General features: G+C 43.1%; 1 protein-coding gene across 3 annotated transcripts in view; it reads right to left on the reverse strand.

The window, feature by feature from the left end:
• The window catches only part of TYRO3 (TYRO3 protein tyrosine kinase), a 41,325-nt gene that overhangs the window by 17,688 nt on the left and 8,670 nt on the right, over nucleotides 1-14,967 (reverse strand). For all 3 annotated transcript variants that reach the window (XM_077784153.1, XM_021533472.3, XM_021533475.2), the window contains 6 exons: nucleotides 13,365-13,535; nucleotides 10,601-10,687; nucleotides 6,512-6,627; nucleotides 3,539-3,716; nucleotides 2,934-3,076; nucleotides 1,506-1,650 (listed from right to left, as the gene is read on the reverse strand). In XM_077784153.1, coding sequence (XP_077640279.1) covers nucleotides 1,506-1,650; nucleotides 2,934-3,076; nucleotides 3,539-3,716; nucleotides 6,512-6,627; nucleotides 10,601-10,687; nucleotides 13,365-13,473 — 778 coding nt within the window. In that variant the 5' untranslated portion in view covers nucleotides 13,474-13,535. The remainder of the gene's footprint in view (nucleotides 1-1,505; nucleotides 1,651-2,933; nucleotides 3,077-3,538; nucleotides 3,717-6,511; nucleotides 6,628-10,600; nucleotides 10,688-13,364; nucleotides 13,536-14,967) is intronic.

Below are 14,967 nucleotides of genomic sequence, written 5' to 3' on the forward strand. Positions count from 1 at the left end.
GCTCCACTCCTGATGCTACTTTTTTGAAGTGGTTTGTAAATAAAAACAATCAAGCAACAACATATAGTGCTTTCAGGATTATCTCTTTCCAGCTCCCTGTAAAATGTGAACCCTAAACATTCCCTGGGGCTTCTTGCCAGTGATGGCCGTTTTCCAAAGGGAATTCTTGGTTCTTCCAGATACTTTTGTCTGTATTTGGGTGCCACAGAAAATACTCGATTGAAAAGTAGGAGGAAAAAATTAATGGAGCCAATGACCAACCTCAGTAGGTTCAGCTCTGAATCTTCACAACCCTTCAATCTCTTTTAAATTATTTGAGGGCTTTGATCCTACAGTGACTGTGTGTTCACACTTGACCTTCAGTGCTGACTTTGTCACAGGAACTGGGCTGCCAAAGACCTGAGTAATGTGCATGCTAAAACCAGCATTAAATGCACTACTGCAAGGGTATAGTTCTCTACTGGTTGCTCTGCCCATATCCCCACCTCCTGCTTCCTTGGGAGCCCCTACCTAGAGTCCCCCCTAGTCTCCCCCTCAGGAGGGCTCAGGAGAGCTCAATGTCCATGTGATTCCTCAGAGACATGTGGAGTGGAAAGATAGCAGCAGCAGGTGGGTCAGCATCAGAAATTAGAGACTGATATCTTGTCCTGCTATGGCCACTTGGAAACAAAACCTCAGGAAAATGTGAAAATTTTTATGGTCATACCTCACTGACTTCTTATCACCAATCTGTATATTTATTTGGAACATCTTCCTTTTAGTTCTGTTACAGTTTCCTTCACAAGGAAGAGCATTCTCTCCCTTTTACCCATCTCCCATATAACATCCTGCTGTGCTTCATAGCCTGCCTCCCATTTCCTATTCACTGTGAAACACAAGCAGCAAGGAAATCACCCCAGGTGAGCCCAACTGCCCTTCAGCACTAGGAGTGTGCTCCACATGTGCATGTTCTTTGCTTCCAACAAACCCTTCCACATGGTCCAGATTGCATGGGACAGCATCTGTACCATCATCTTCCTCTTCTACCAGTACCTCAGCTTTTCCCTGGAGTCAGCTAAACTGGATTAATAGAAATACATTCAGTAAAACCATTATGAACCCCCATGTGGCCACAGTTTAAATAAGGCTTCACTAAAACTAGTCAGGAATGGCATAAAATTAAAGCAAAGAAGACAACCTCTATTAGAGGAGTTTTCTGTCACGTTTTCTTGTGTAAATCAGTGTAAACCTTCATTTGTATATTTTCTATTGTGTCTACCCTTCTGCTCTGCACTAAGCACCATAAAACCCTGTTCTAAGAAGACACAGTAGAGGCCAGAAGTTGTTTTATTTATACCAGCTCTTTAAAGATTATTGAATTTCTAGTCTTGATGAAGTGGGCTGTTGTATAAGCCCATGTGTCTCAGTAAGTAGTAAGCACTGAAAGAAAAAGACTCAGAAAAACAGCAGTCCCAGTATTTCTGACTTTTTTCCCCAAGTGAAGGGAGAAAATAGTGGACACTTACCCATGACCTCCTGGGCTTCAAGCAGGAAGAGGTCACTCCAGGGCCCACACCCTGCAGAGTTCAGCACACACACCCTGATTATCAGGTCTTTGAGAGGATTCCACATGGTGAGATTGGCTTTTGTGTCCTGCACGATCATCTCCCCCTGAGTGCAAATGACAACGAACTGTGAGCTGCCTTAAAAGGCATGTAATGTAAAACTTCACCTTTAAACCAAAACAGTACCAAACATGTACTTCACTGGCACTATAACAAGGGCTGGAAATTGTGACTTCTTATGTCAGTTTTGCCTGAGATTTGGGCTGTTGTCTTAGGTTTCTCTTCCCAAAAATTACTAGTAGTTTCCCAAGGCATAAGAGAGATAGAAGGTTTAATAATTTCTTCCTTTGAGGTCCTCCCATGCACGTTGCTATAGAAATATGGTTTTTTTCTGCTATTAAAATATATACCTCCTTCTAGTGGTTTACTGTAAAGCATCTGGTGGTTTTAATCCAAGGGAGGAATCTGTTTGTCTGTTTTAACTTGCTGACCAAATCCTAAATGGCTTCTGAATTTCAGCCCCAGTTTTCACTTAGGATGGCAAGGTCAACATATTTTCAGTAGTTTTATGGACCTTCTTCATACAGCAAATCCATGAATATTTGGCTGCCACCACTGACACAGAGTAAATTCAATGAGAACTCAAAATACCATCACTCAAAGTCAATGACGCTGACCTAGTGTGAAATGGGTCATACAAAATAGGAAATAATTCTCTTTTCCCTCTAGCTGTCTACTATTACAGGCTTGCTCTTCATTAATAAGCACTGGGTAAACATCAATTAGGAAGTTAGAAACCATAAGAAATGCTGTGAACTTCAAAGGCTGATAGATACCTGGGAAAGGTCAATGCCAAAGAATAAATGAAAGGCCTTCTACCCTGTCAGGGTCCTTTCAACTCTCTAAGTATTGTAAATTAAGCTAAAGAATCCACAACCTTCTTTCTGTGATTTACAGCACAAGTCATTCACTTGTTAAATACACCTTTGCTGCTAGGATGGGGAAAGCCAAGGCCCAGCCACAGGAGACAAAAAACCCACATCCTGTACTGTCTGAGCTGGACAGCCCTAGAAAGAGGCAGAGAGAGACAAAGTGGATTCTCTCTATTTGTCCTGCTTGTGCAAGGAATGGCAGAGAACTGGTCTGTCTGCAGATGAATATTCAAATTCAAGTGAAGGAATTCTGAATATGCCAGGACAGAGGAAATGGTCCTATATCTTGAAGTCAAATACTGAGGCATTCCCTATAGTCTAAATAGATCTATTTACACAAAAGCAATGCCAGCATTTAATCCTCTGGTATGGATGAGGGACCTTAATGCCTTGAAAATTTAGTATGAACCTTCTGCAATTCTGTGTTCAATGGCTCAGTACCTTCTCAATCTGTTACCTGAGTTACATTATCCTGAATCCATTCCAGTCTGTATCCCAGGACATTTTCTTTCAGCACATCTGGAGCCACACCTTCCCACTCCAAAATTAGACCAGGATCTCTTTGAATAACATGGATATTTTGAGGGGTACTGTTTGGAGCTGAAAGCAGAGAACAGAACACAATCACTTGTGCAGGAAAATAAGACACTATCCACACTGAGAACAGCAGTTTCACCCTCTTTCCTGATATCATCCAGAAAAGGGAGGGTGTGAGGGGAGAGAAGAACATCTGCAAACCACCAGCATTCTGTGTGTGGTTTCAAGTGGAGAAGACAGGTCAGCACCTCTAATTTCTTTCAAGATTGCACGAATCTCACAGAGCTAATGGGCCCAGCATGCAGAAGCCCCTTGGCTGGGTAAACCCCTGTATTACACATCATTGCTGCTAACCACATTTGACTGTGGACAATTGTTTTGTTCTAGGAGACCCTCGGAGGGGATGAGCAATCTAACAGCATAATGTTTCCCATATTGCAGAATCAGCAAGGAGCTAATGACATTTATAATAATCTCTTTTTCAGGTTCAGAACTGCTGTCCTGTTCTTGTCTGATGTTTCTTACCAAGCTCCAGGGTCTGGAAATAAACCCTGTCAGTGAAAGGGGAGCTGCCCATCTCATTGCTGCACTGCACACGGACGCTGTAGTTGGTGGAATGCTTCAGGCCTTGCACGGTGTAGGAGAAGGGTGGCACTGAGGTGACTTCAGTGGACACCTCCTGGCCATCTAGTGACTCACCTACCTGTGCCAAGAGTGAAATGAGATGACTGTTAGCATAAACAATATGACTAACATGTCCGCATGGATTCATTTAATTGTCAGTTTAGGAATGTGTAAGAATAGATATAGCACCAGTGGTGCTTAAAATACTGAAATAGGAGTTGTCAAACTAAGAATCATGAAGTGATGTCACTTGGGCAGTATCAAAATTTTCCACCACATGAAAATTTGGTTCCATATTTTAAAACATTTCCTTCCCTATGTTACAATTTCTACAGTTGATTATTATTCCTTTAAAGAAAACTAAACTTGTCACTTTGAGTGGTAGCAGCTGGCTTCTGAGGCTTGTTTAAATCTGGGCAATGAAAACCATTGCCTACTGTCACCTTTTGCCAAACTCCTTTTTTCCTGAAGTTTGTATATTTTCAGCTTTGTACTGGATGAGAGCTATGGTAGACATAAGTGACTTGGTTCAACTAACTTGTTTCAAATTAAACTGTAAAGAAACTTCTTACCACTCCTACATCCCTTCTTTTTATCATTTCTTAATCTGAGCTTTGAAGCAGCATGAATGTTAATTTAAATCTGATATCACTGTGTGCTTTTAATGCACAGACATAGTCAATGTTCCTACTTTTGTACTAACAATAGCAGAACTCACTGCTTAGGTCCCAGGCTCAGACTTACTCTTCAAGTGCATAGAAAATAGCAAAGCAGAGAGTAAAAGTAAGATGTACTGACAAAAGTGAATAAGACATATGGACTTTATTTATTTTATATGGCAGCCTTTCTTCCTTTCTCACTGCCCTTCTGCTCACTCTCACATACACTTTTGGCACACTGGTTTATTTGGCTGTTAGAAAGGAAGAATCTCAAGTTTCCTGAATAGAAAAGCATATTGTTGTCAGCATGAAAAAACAAGACGACTATTTTGTAAAAACCCTGTCTGCTGGATTGTATGTTTCTGTTCAACACTCCCAAGAGCTGGTGTTCATGCATCTGACCCTTTCACACCCTGGAACCTGGCTTGTGTTAGGAGCCAGAAAACACTGCCATTCCCTGCCCTCTCCCCAGAAGCAATCTGCTTGTCTGAACACGGTGCTCCTGGGGCACCTGCTGCAATGCTCGAGTGCCAGAACAACACAGCAAACTTCCAATCCCCCATCTCTTTCTGGGAGACTCCCAGCAGAAGTGCAATCATGAGGAGCCAGGAACATGTGCATTTTCACATGGAAATGTAGGTCAATGCCTCACACAGAATCTCTCAATGTGGGAGTCAGAGGAAGCACAGTTTTCTGACAGTGCAGGGTCATTGCCAAGTTATCCCGCTCCCATACTCAAATGCAGGAACTCCGTCCTCCCCAAATAGAACAGAAAAGGCTTAGAAAAGGGGTGAGAGACTGCTGAGTTGACAGAAACTGGGCTGCTCTGATTCAGCCTCTTTTCCACATGTCCCATCCCCCACCCCTGCCCCTGCCAAAAGTGAGAGAGAGAACTTAAACCCCAGAATGATTAGCATTGCAGCACGAAAGCCAAAGAGAATAGGCTGTTCCAGCTCGAGATAACTGGCATTGTAAAACAGAGGAAGAAAACCATTTTAAACTGCAAAAAAGAACAGAAGTAGCAACAAAACCCACAAACCAGGGCCAGCTGTATTCAGGAGTTCTTTCTGCCAGTGAGTGGAAACTAAATTATTATTTCCTTTACTTCTGAAATATAATAAACATCAGAACATGAAACTTCTGGTTTTCCCCCAGATAAAAAGAGGAGTACAAGTAAATTAGCTAAACTGCTTCCAGTATACCTTAAGTTTATAATCCTCCTCTGCATAGTTGGCAACACCACGTAGAAATTCCACTCCAGCTCATAATGCTGCTGTAATCAGGTGGGGAAAGCATAGGGGCCTGGCAAATAAATCCATGGGGAATGTGCCTAGTTGTATTTGCACAGCCTGCTTTGGATATCACCATTTATTTTCTCACTGGGCTACCTGCTCTTTGATCTGATTCTACAGCTAAGTATACAATGATAGAAACTAACTCTACCTGAGGTTGTACACATACCATTGTTCTCAGGAACTTCAAGAAACAGACCAGTTTTTCACAGATGTGGAGTCCTCTGCACCTAGCACAGCTACAGAATAGTACCAAGCTTGATTTTCTTGGAAGAACTAGTCTTTGACAATGGAAAACCAATCAAGATTTAGTTACAGGGCTTAAATTTGCTCTGAAACATGCAAATAGGCCTGATCTCGTATCAAAAAGCCCAATCTGCCTCCTGCCTCCATCATTCCTACCTTTCCTGTACCACATCCTATACTTTGCAAGCTCCTCATCCCTTGGATTCATTGGTATGTCCAAATTCTTGCAGTTCTGGCACCCCACAGCACAGGCCTGATTTGGCGTGGGACTCACAGGCACCTGCACTGGAACAAACTACCACGGGCCACTGCTCCATGCAGGAAGGGGGAGCACCCTGCAGCCACAGCTGCTCCAGGGCACTTCCCACAGATGACTGTGTGCTTCATGTGTGCTGCAGTGTAATAACCTGTATGGAGTAGCTGCCACGAAGCAACTGATAACCTGCTAGCCAGGAGAATGTGGCCAGTCTTTAGCACTTCACTTCCGAGCATGAAGTTCATGACCTGCTCTTTGGCACCTATGAGTTGCCTCCTATTAAGTTTTTATTTTTTAAAGCTGTGACATAAGAATTGGAATGCTGCTAATAAGTTGGGAGAGGAAATGATAGCCCAGGAAATGTGGCTTAGGAGAATCCTATTATTTATGCAGGGCAGGGCACAACCCAGAGAGGCCATACCTGAAGAGTGCAAGAATGGAGAGGTGCGCGGCCATCAAATCCTGGCACCCAGACCACGCTGGCATTGCTGCTGGTGACTTGGCTCACAGTTACATTGAGAGGTGGGAGAGGCATGGCTAGAAAGGAAACAAAGAGACCTTTCAGTGTACACAGAACTTAGGAGGTATTCACGTGGAAATGGAGAGGTTTGAGGCTAAAAATTACGTAATGAAATCACCAACAGAAATGTGGTAAATTATCACATCTTTAGAGAGTGCCCCTGACTTGTTGTGAATGAAACTATTATTTTAACACTGGACAAGCTTTGTCAGCCATTCACCATTGTCCATAGATGCACAGGGCAGCAGTTGATCTCTTTTATAGCAATGCCAGTGTGTGATGTTTACACCTTTACTACTCAGCTCTCTTCCCTTCCCCCTACATGGCAGGGCATGACTCAGCCCGGTGCACAGTTGTTGCCTGTGGACCCACATTGTGAACTAAATCAGGGCTTTAAAATCCCACTTTGGGATCTTAGTCCAGCCTTTGACACCAGCTCTACCAGCAGGTGGAAGGTGGCTTGCTGTAGTGACCTGAATGCCCTGGAGCTGGATTTGCAGTAGACCTCTATGTGGTGCCACCAGGTGTCCACTGCAAACTCTCACTGAAACACCCTGGGACAGAGCCTGGACTGAAAACTGCCTCCTCAGCCTTGGGATGAATAAACTCTGTTTTACAGAGGGGAAACTCAAGCCAAGGGGAGTGCCTGTCACACTGCCACACATGGCTGATACTACTGCACAAATTAAGGGCAGGGCCATGAACAAAAACATGATTCCAAGACTGGAGAGTTAATCAAATGCTTGTGCTTCCTACCACCACAGCACAACACGAAACTGTTTGGCTTCCTTTTAGAATCTTCGATGCTTCCCTTTGAATTGTTCTTTCCTCTCGCTGTAATTCCACACAAGTAATTCCAATCCTTCCAGTCACCATCTCTTTTTCACCTTTGAGTATTCATTCTGGCACTTCACTCCTGACAAAATTAGCAGCTTCACAAATACTAACCTCTCCCCTGACCTTCTTTTCATTTTAAAAAATTGTACGCTGATGCTTGTAATAGTTTTCGTGCAGCACCTCAACAAATTGTACCCTCAAGAGTCCTCTTTCAGAAACCCATCCTGAGGACAAGGCTCCGCCTGCAGATTGAATTTTCCATGCCTCCTGAGTTGTATCCATCAGAAAGCAGCAATAGAAAAGTAATTGCAAGCCAGGATTTCTCCAGCTGCATCTTCTGGATGCAGAAAGTTGCCAGAGCACCTTTGTATTTCACTGCACCAAGGGCAACCACAATACTGCTGCCTTCAGCATACCTACAGGACCATCTTGCAAGAGAAATGCAGAGCCCAAACACTCAAGTCTGCGGCAGAGGGCCTGGGGGAGTCGAATAGATGGTGACACAGATTAACCCTATAAAGCCTTTGTTGTCTGGTTAACCAGTTATCAGGACCCAGGGCAGGGCCTGGCACCTAGATAAGAACGTGGTGTGGGGGTGGGGGTGGGGGGGCCAGCAGATCAAGGGTCTGGGATGGAAACTAGGCAATGAGTTATTAGTTAACCTAAGACTTTCCTGCATCTTTGTTTCATTCTCTTTTGATATTTTGTGTTCAGGTCTGTAAGCTGTTTACGGGGGAAAAAGTCCTGCTTTTACTGCTTACAGGGTATTGCTGAAACATGATCCATAACTCAAGTTTTTGCAGACACATCTGTAACTTTTGGGCTTAGCAATGTGTACTTTTCAATGCAGGACGGTAGGCCCACAGGAGGTATGTGCTGTGCCACCAGTGAGAATAATCAACTGCTAACACACCCCGTGTGTGAAGGAGACAGTGGCTGAGGAGGGCTGGCTTGCTAGCACCTTCCCCTAACTCTGCGAGCAAGGGCCAGATGCATTGTCCTGTCATCTCCTGGGAAAAAAACTACGGGAGGCTGTTTCCTGTTGTGCTCTGAAACACGGGATACAACCCTAAAAGTGTTAGCTGCACACATAGAGAGAAAAGCCTGTCAGAAAACAGGACCTTGAGTGTTAACATAAGAGAGTTAGCTTCCTCTGTGCTTAGAGAGTGGCTGAACAATGGGGCTTTGTAATGGCTGGGGACTGTGAACTACAATAACAGTAATTTTCTGCTTGGAGTACACCCAGCACATTGTGGGCACTACAGAGAATAGATAATGAACAACAACAGGAGCAAATAGGAAGAAATGTTAACAATTTGTCAATGTTCTAGCAAAAATATTTGCCTCTGGAAACACAGAAGAAACTAATTGTTTAATAAATTGTAGAAAGATTTAAGAGTCCTCATTAGAAAATGGGTTTGTGTAAGAGAGGAAGGCCCTGAACATGCATGTGCAGACAACTACTTCCAGAAGTAACTTAATTGAATTCTGCATGATCCTAGGATCAAGAACTAAATAAACATTATTTGGGCCTGCCCTACTTCTGCTGTGTAGGAACTTTTTTAATTTTAATGGGCTATACTAGATCTTCGAAGCTTTTCTATTTAGAAAAGCCTCGTCACTTAGGTAAATTTATAACTACTTTTTTAGACATATCTTTGAGGTACTATATAACTTTTATGACTACAGTCATAACTTTATACATAACTTCAGTAATACATAACTTTAGACATAACTTTTATGACTACAGTACTGGACTTGCTATTCAAAACCTGAATTTTTGTCTCTAGGACATGCCACATACTGGTGTAATGTTAGCTGAGTGACTTAAGCTTGCAATGGCAGTATGTCCCTCCTAAATAGGCTGTGTGGATTCATTACCTGATTACTTGAGGAACACTTTTCAGCTAAACATAATTGCTGGGAAATTAGAGAATTTTTAGGTCTTTACCCCTTCCTCTTATTAATGGTTAAAAAATAATAATCTGTATTAGCATTAAAAACTTCAAGAGCTTGTTTATGCTAAATGTTTTTTCAAATTATGGCTTGACATGATTTTTTGAAGTGTAATAGCTTTGTGAACAAAATTCTATCCCAGGATAAAATATCCATAGAAGATATATTCTACAATAACTAACTGCATTGTGTAGACAAGCCTTTAAGGCAACAACTCCAAATGGTTTTAAATTAAGTTATAAATCTTACTAGTGCAACGTACTGCATTCTTGGCATAGCATTAACACAACATCCTGAACAAAAACACACAATCCAAGAGCAGTAGATTACAGCTGGATTTCTATCTGTCCTTTAATGAACACAAGCTACTACAACTGTGAGTTCTGATACTGATACAGACATAAAGGATTGCTTGTATTTGTGCTGACCAATAAGCCACTACTTGGAACAAATTATTTTTGTGCCATGCCTCTCCTGGAACTGATGATCACATAATTAAAAGTGCATTAAAGCATGACCAAAAATTCAAATGCAGAAGCATCTCAACATGAAGAAGAGGGGAAGAGCTGATTGCTCTGATTATCCCCGTTTCAGTTACCTGGAGGAACAGAGGAAATGTCATATCAGCCTGGAGACTTCCAAATAGCAACTGATCATGCACAGGCTGGGCATTATTTGTTTTCAATGAGCTTTTAAAGAGCAAAGAATTTAAAAAATAAAATTCATAAACCTGGTGTGGATGAGCAGACCTTACTGGCCACTGCTGATCACCTTCCTTGACTTTTTTCAGCATCTAATGTGATGCTAATAAAAGCAAGCAGAAGTAATGGCCTCTTTAGCTCTAACAAGACCCATCTATTCCCGAGAGGGAAAGATTTCCCTGCTACAAATTTATATCAGCTTCATCTCTCACAAACAACTTAATCGCCCCAGCCCTCTCCTTTTCAAGGAAAAGCTGTCATTTGACATCACATTTCCACTCCTGAATCAGATGTGTATTATTTTCAACAGCCTGGGATATGACCCTGCATAAGAAGTGGGAACTGCTGTTAGAACACAAAGCATTGTTTTGACTGCTAAGAGCTCCAATCAGTGCTGGCAGCTTTGAGGCAACTCCTTGCATTAAGGAGCCCTACTTTCCCTCCCCAGAGAGCAAATCCAAGGCCCTTGCCCAGTCTCTGGCACCCAGGCTCTCACCTTTAATTTGAACAGTGGCAGTCCGAGATGAAGACAATCCCTTTATGTTGTGAGCTTCACAGGAGAAAACTGTGCTTTGATTAATACCTGGAGCCAAGAAAAGGAAAGGAAACACAAACAGCTATATAATCCAGCTTCAACCTTCAGCAGAATTTCAATTCTTTGTGACATCCAGCTCAAGTTGTACAGGCAGTTGGAGGGGTGAGCTGGGTGCCAATCAAAGGCATGCAGATTTCAATGTAACTACTGTGCTAAACGCATTTTTAATGGGGGGAGTGTGGCAATGTAGAAAAGCTTTCATGGAAGTGACAGAAAACACCAAAAAGGAAGGAAGAATCTGTCAGGACAGCAGCTCATAGTGCTCAGGTAGCAGATGTCTGCTTCTCACATTCTGGTGAGCATCTTTGAAGCAAGGATTATGATGAACTGTGAGCTCACACAAAGCCCAATGCTTTGTGCCTCAGCCTACACCTGAGCAACATTTATCTTCCAACTGGGCTATAAGCCCAGGCAAACTTCTAGTCAAATGCTGCCTATTTCTAGTCAATGCCCACCTGTCCCTCACCTTGCATCAGACTTCTGAAGACACATAAAGGAAGTGGAAGTTAAATGCTACTGCATCAGCAGTGAAACACTTTCCAGGGGTGACACAAATCTGTTACCATCCATCCATCCCATGGCATGATGGCGTAACATCTGGCTGTCCCATATAGATATTGCATATAGATATTGCAGATAATCGGAATTGAGACAGATTTACAAGGCTGCCTGGAGAACTGTGTCCAGCACCTATTGTCACATAGCTTGGCCCTCAGTTGCCTTAAAAGACTCTGTGAAAAGTTAAAGACTGGCTCACTGTGGGCATACAATTTAGGAAGGAAAAACATTTCAGAGCTGCACAGGGCAGCTTGCACAGTGTCTCTGACCTTTGATTCATCTCCCAAACCTGAGACTAACAGCACTGCAAAGAAGGTGAAATGGGAGAGAGGAGGGAATGCTTTTCTCATCCCTGTGAACCAGAGGAAGATGCTGCCAACAGGCTGATGGCCAGGCAGCACAGCACAACAGCACCTGATATATGAGGCCTGTCCCAAGAGAGAACCTAACACAGCCCTGCCCTGAGGAAAATACAAAATAAACCACAAACCAGGAACTGCATGTTCCCTAACACCATACCAGCACTGCGTTCCAAATACAACACTGCTGAACCTTCTAAATGCTTGCTTTCTAACCAAGTATTTTGTTACTATTTTCTTCAGAGTGTGATACTTTCCTCAGCTAGCAATGCTTGTTTTCTTACCAACTGACTCTTTTGACATGCTTTGGTAATCCAACCATGAAGGTTGCGTCCTGCTATATGTTTTAAATTGCAAAGACAAGATATGCCCAAGGGATACCCTGAAGTGCACTGAAACAGGGTGTGCCCAAGGGCATCCCAAAAAACACTGGAAGCAAATAAAGGTGCTGAGAACACTTAATATATAAAATAGCAATTCATTTGGAGAATCACTAGGAGTAGATGTCTTTTTCAGGCTTCCAAGCCACTGCCCCCCAGCAACAGATATTTTGTGAGGCACTGTGGGATGAGTTAGTGGTGGAGGGGTGACTTATTTTTTTATTGTCTTTCTCCTCTTGACTATCCATCTTTTCAGTTTGCATTTCAACAGGCAGATTATATCATAAGGGAGCAGTTTTCATTTCCAACTTAGAACAGCATCAGTGGCTATGTAAGAGAGGGAACAGATGATTAAAAGCATTTCACATCACAAATCATGTTTTTATTTGTGAATAAATAAGGTTCTAAGTAAAGCCTGAATAGGACTGGATAGCTCAAAGGATGGTCAAAGACAAACAAAAAGTCACCCTGGGTGTAACTGTATTGACATTGATAAAGAGGCCCTAGAGATGACTCTTAGTTGTAAAACCTTTTCTTTCTAAATAACTAGCTAAACTTTGGGTCAGGAGTGTTGAGAATAATAAAACAGCAGCAAAGAGAAAACACAACACAAGGCTGTTGGGCAACTAACTACAATGAGGTTACTTTTAAGAGGTAACTGCAAAAATAGCTGCAGTCAGTTTTAGGTAGAGATACATCACCCTTTTCTGAAAGTGGTTTGAAGAGAGGCCCTAGCACCTACTGGCTCCGGAGTTTTTCTGCTGACCCTGCTGGGGAAAGCTCTGCTCTGCTCTGGGGCAAACCTTGGTCTTGAAGGGTATCAACCAGCCCATTTCAGCAGTGATACAATCAGTCTTGAAGTATCAAATAATTACATGAAGCAGTCAGATTTTAATGGTAAGAGCATCCAGCAAGCCTGCAAGAACAGAGATGGGGGTGGGTAAGAGAGGGGAAAGCAGTGTGTGACAGGGCTGTGCACAGAAGAGGGGATGGCATCTGCTACATGCGAATGCTTGGAGAGTTCCAAGAGAAACGGCACCAACAGAGTCACTTCATATAACCATGAACACCTTCCACGAGGTGGAACAAGAGACACTCAGTGCATCATCTGTTCAACAGCATCTTCAACAAGAGTGTCAGTCACACCCAAACTCTGTAAGAGTCTGTGTGCCTCAAGCCAGCAGAAAAAACACTGAGCAACCACCACCCCTTGAGAGAATCTTTGTATGTGATCATGACCACTCAACCTCTCAACCTTTAATGCACAGTTAAACATCATTCCCACACTATGTGGCTATCTGATGTACAGGCATGATCAAAAGAGAGCTTTTCTCCTCTTCTGATGCTCTGCAGTGGCAGCAGCCTTACCTGACACATTTAAGATGGAGGGGGAGACGTCTGGAAGCCCCACTCTGGAGTCTCCCATCCACCAGACAATTGTCACTGGTTCAGGGGGACCAACAGCAGCACAGGCCATATGAAATGGAGCATTAGGGGACACAGACACATCCTCAGGTTCCACAGTAAAGTAGGGCACACCTGGAAAAGCAACAGACAAGTGACAATAACTGGAGCAACTGCCTCTTGTTTATTTCCACTAAAACCAGTGCCCAGCACTGGACATCATCTGTCCAGCTGGTAGGCTGAATCTGATGCCCTCCAAGCCCTTCACAAAAACCAAGGGCCAGACATGCTGCATCACCTAAGGGCACGAATGTCTAAGTACTACTACAACTAGAAGTCAGAGAGAAAGAGTGTTTGCTTCCCCCAATGCCTTCGAAAAACCACTTCCAATTCAAGACTCCCCGGTTAAACAGCTTTTAGTGGTAGTATTTTCTCAAGTTCTTAGCTGGAGAGATTGGAGTTTAAAAAGGCAACAGTCAATAACTTTAGTGGTGGCAGACACCACTTTAAAAGACAGCTAATCCAGCTGCAGATACTTCTTGCCATGCATTAAAAACTGAAGTTTGAGAAAGTGTTGAACTACTGGCTTTAACAAACGCATGAATGAGGAAAGAATCCCTGTGGTGAGAGACTGGGAGCATTTACAGTGCTCTCTCTGGAGCTTAATTGAATGGAGATGCCTTCCAGCACACTCTGACACCACGACAACCGGGCTGCCTCGGAGTCAGGGGTAATTTGTTTCAGAGCTGAAGGCTATCCACGGACACAGCTCTCTCAGTAATTATCTGTTCCCCACCGTGGAAAGACTCCTGATTGGTACAACAGGTATCAGATTAGGCCCACGGGGAGCAGAACACAGCTGCAGTGCTACCTACCTTAGGTCATCTCTAAGTGGCAATAGCGGAGTGTAATTTGACACACCAAGAGATGTGGTTCCTCTTATGGGCAATGCCAAAACTCTCGTGGTTTCAGTGCTCCAAACCAGTAGAACAAATTTCACCAGCCATCAGCAGCAGTGCGGACCATGCAGGATAGACAATATGTACTTCTGGTGATTGGTGAAAGAACTGAAGGCCCAGGGAAATGTTCAGTTCCCTTCTATACAGAAATCTTTGTGTGTCAAACATGGCTGCTACCAACAGCACTTACTCAAGCCAAAATCAGGTATTCTCAGCTGAAAAAAGCATGTTCTGGAGGCTGCTGATTTGTTGCCTCACAGAAAAAGAGCAGCTGACAACATTGTTCATTCACATGCTGAAATTACACTGTCTGTCCCTGGCCAAAGATGACAGGCCCAAGCACCTCAACCAGCAGGCAATTAATACAGGTGCCTAAATAGGGATTTAGAAGCCTAACTCTTGACATTTCCCCCAAGCTACAGCCAAAAGTGCTTTCTTCAGTCTTTCACTAACTGTCCAGTCATGGTGTGTATCTTTCAGGTAGCAGGTCCTTTGTGCCTTCCCTGCTTCCTTCCCTTAGTGTACTAAGTAAATGAACAGACTAAAAGAGGTCTAAACCCAAGTCTCTTGAAGAATAACAGTGCCAATCTGTGCAAAGGCTAATGTTC

Source organism: Lonchura striata, chromosome 6 (genome assembly GCF_046129695.1).
Source record: "Lonchura striata isolate bLonStr1 chromosome 6, bLonStr1.mat, whole genome shotgun sequence".
Lineage (NCBI taxonomy): Eukaryota > Metazoa > Chordata > Aves > Passeriformes > Estrildidae > Lonchura > Lonchura striata.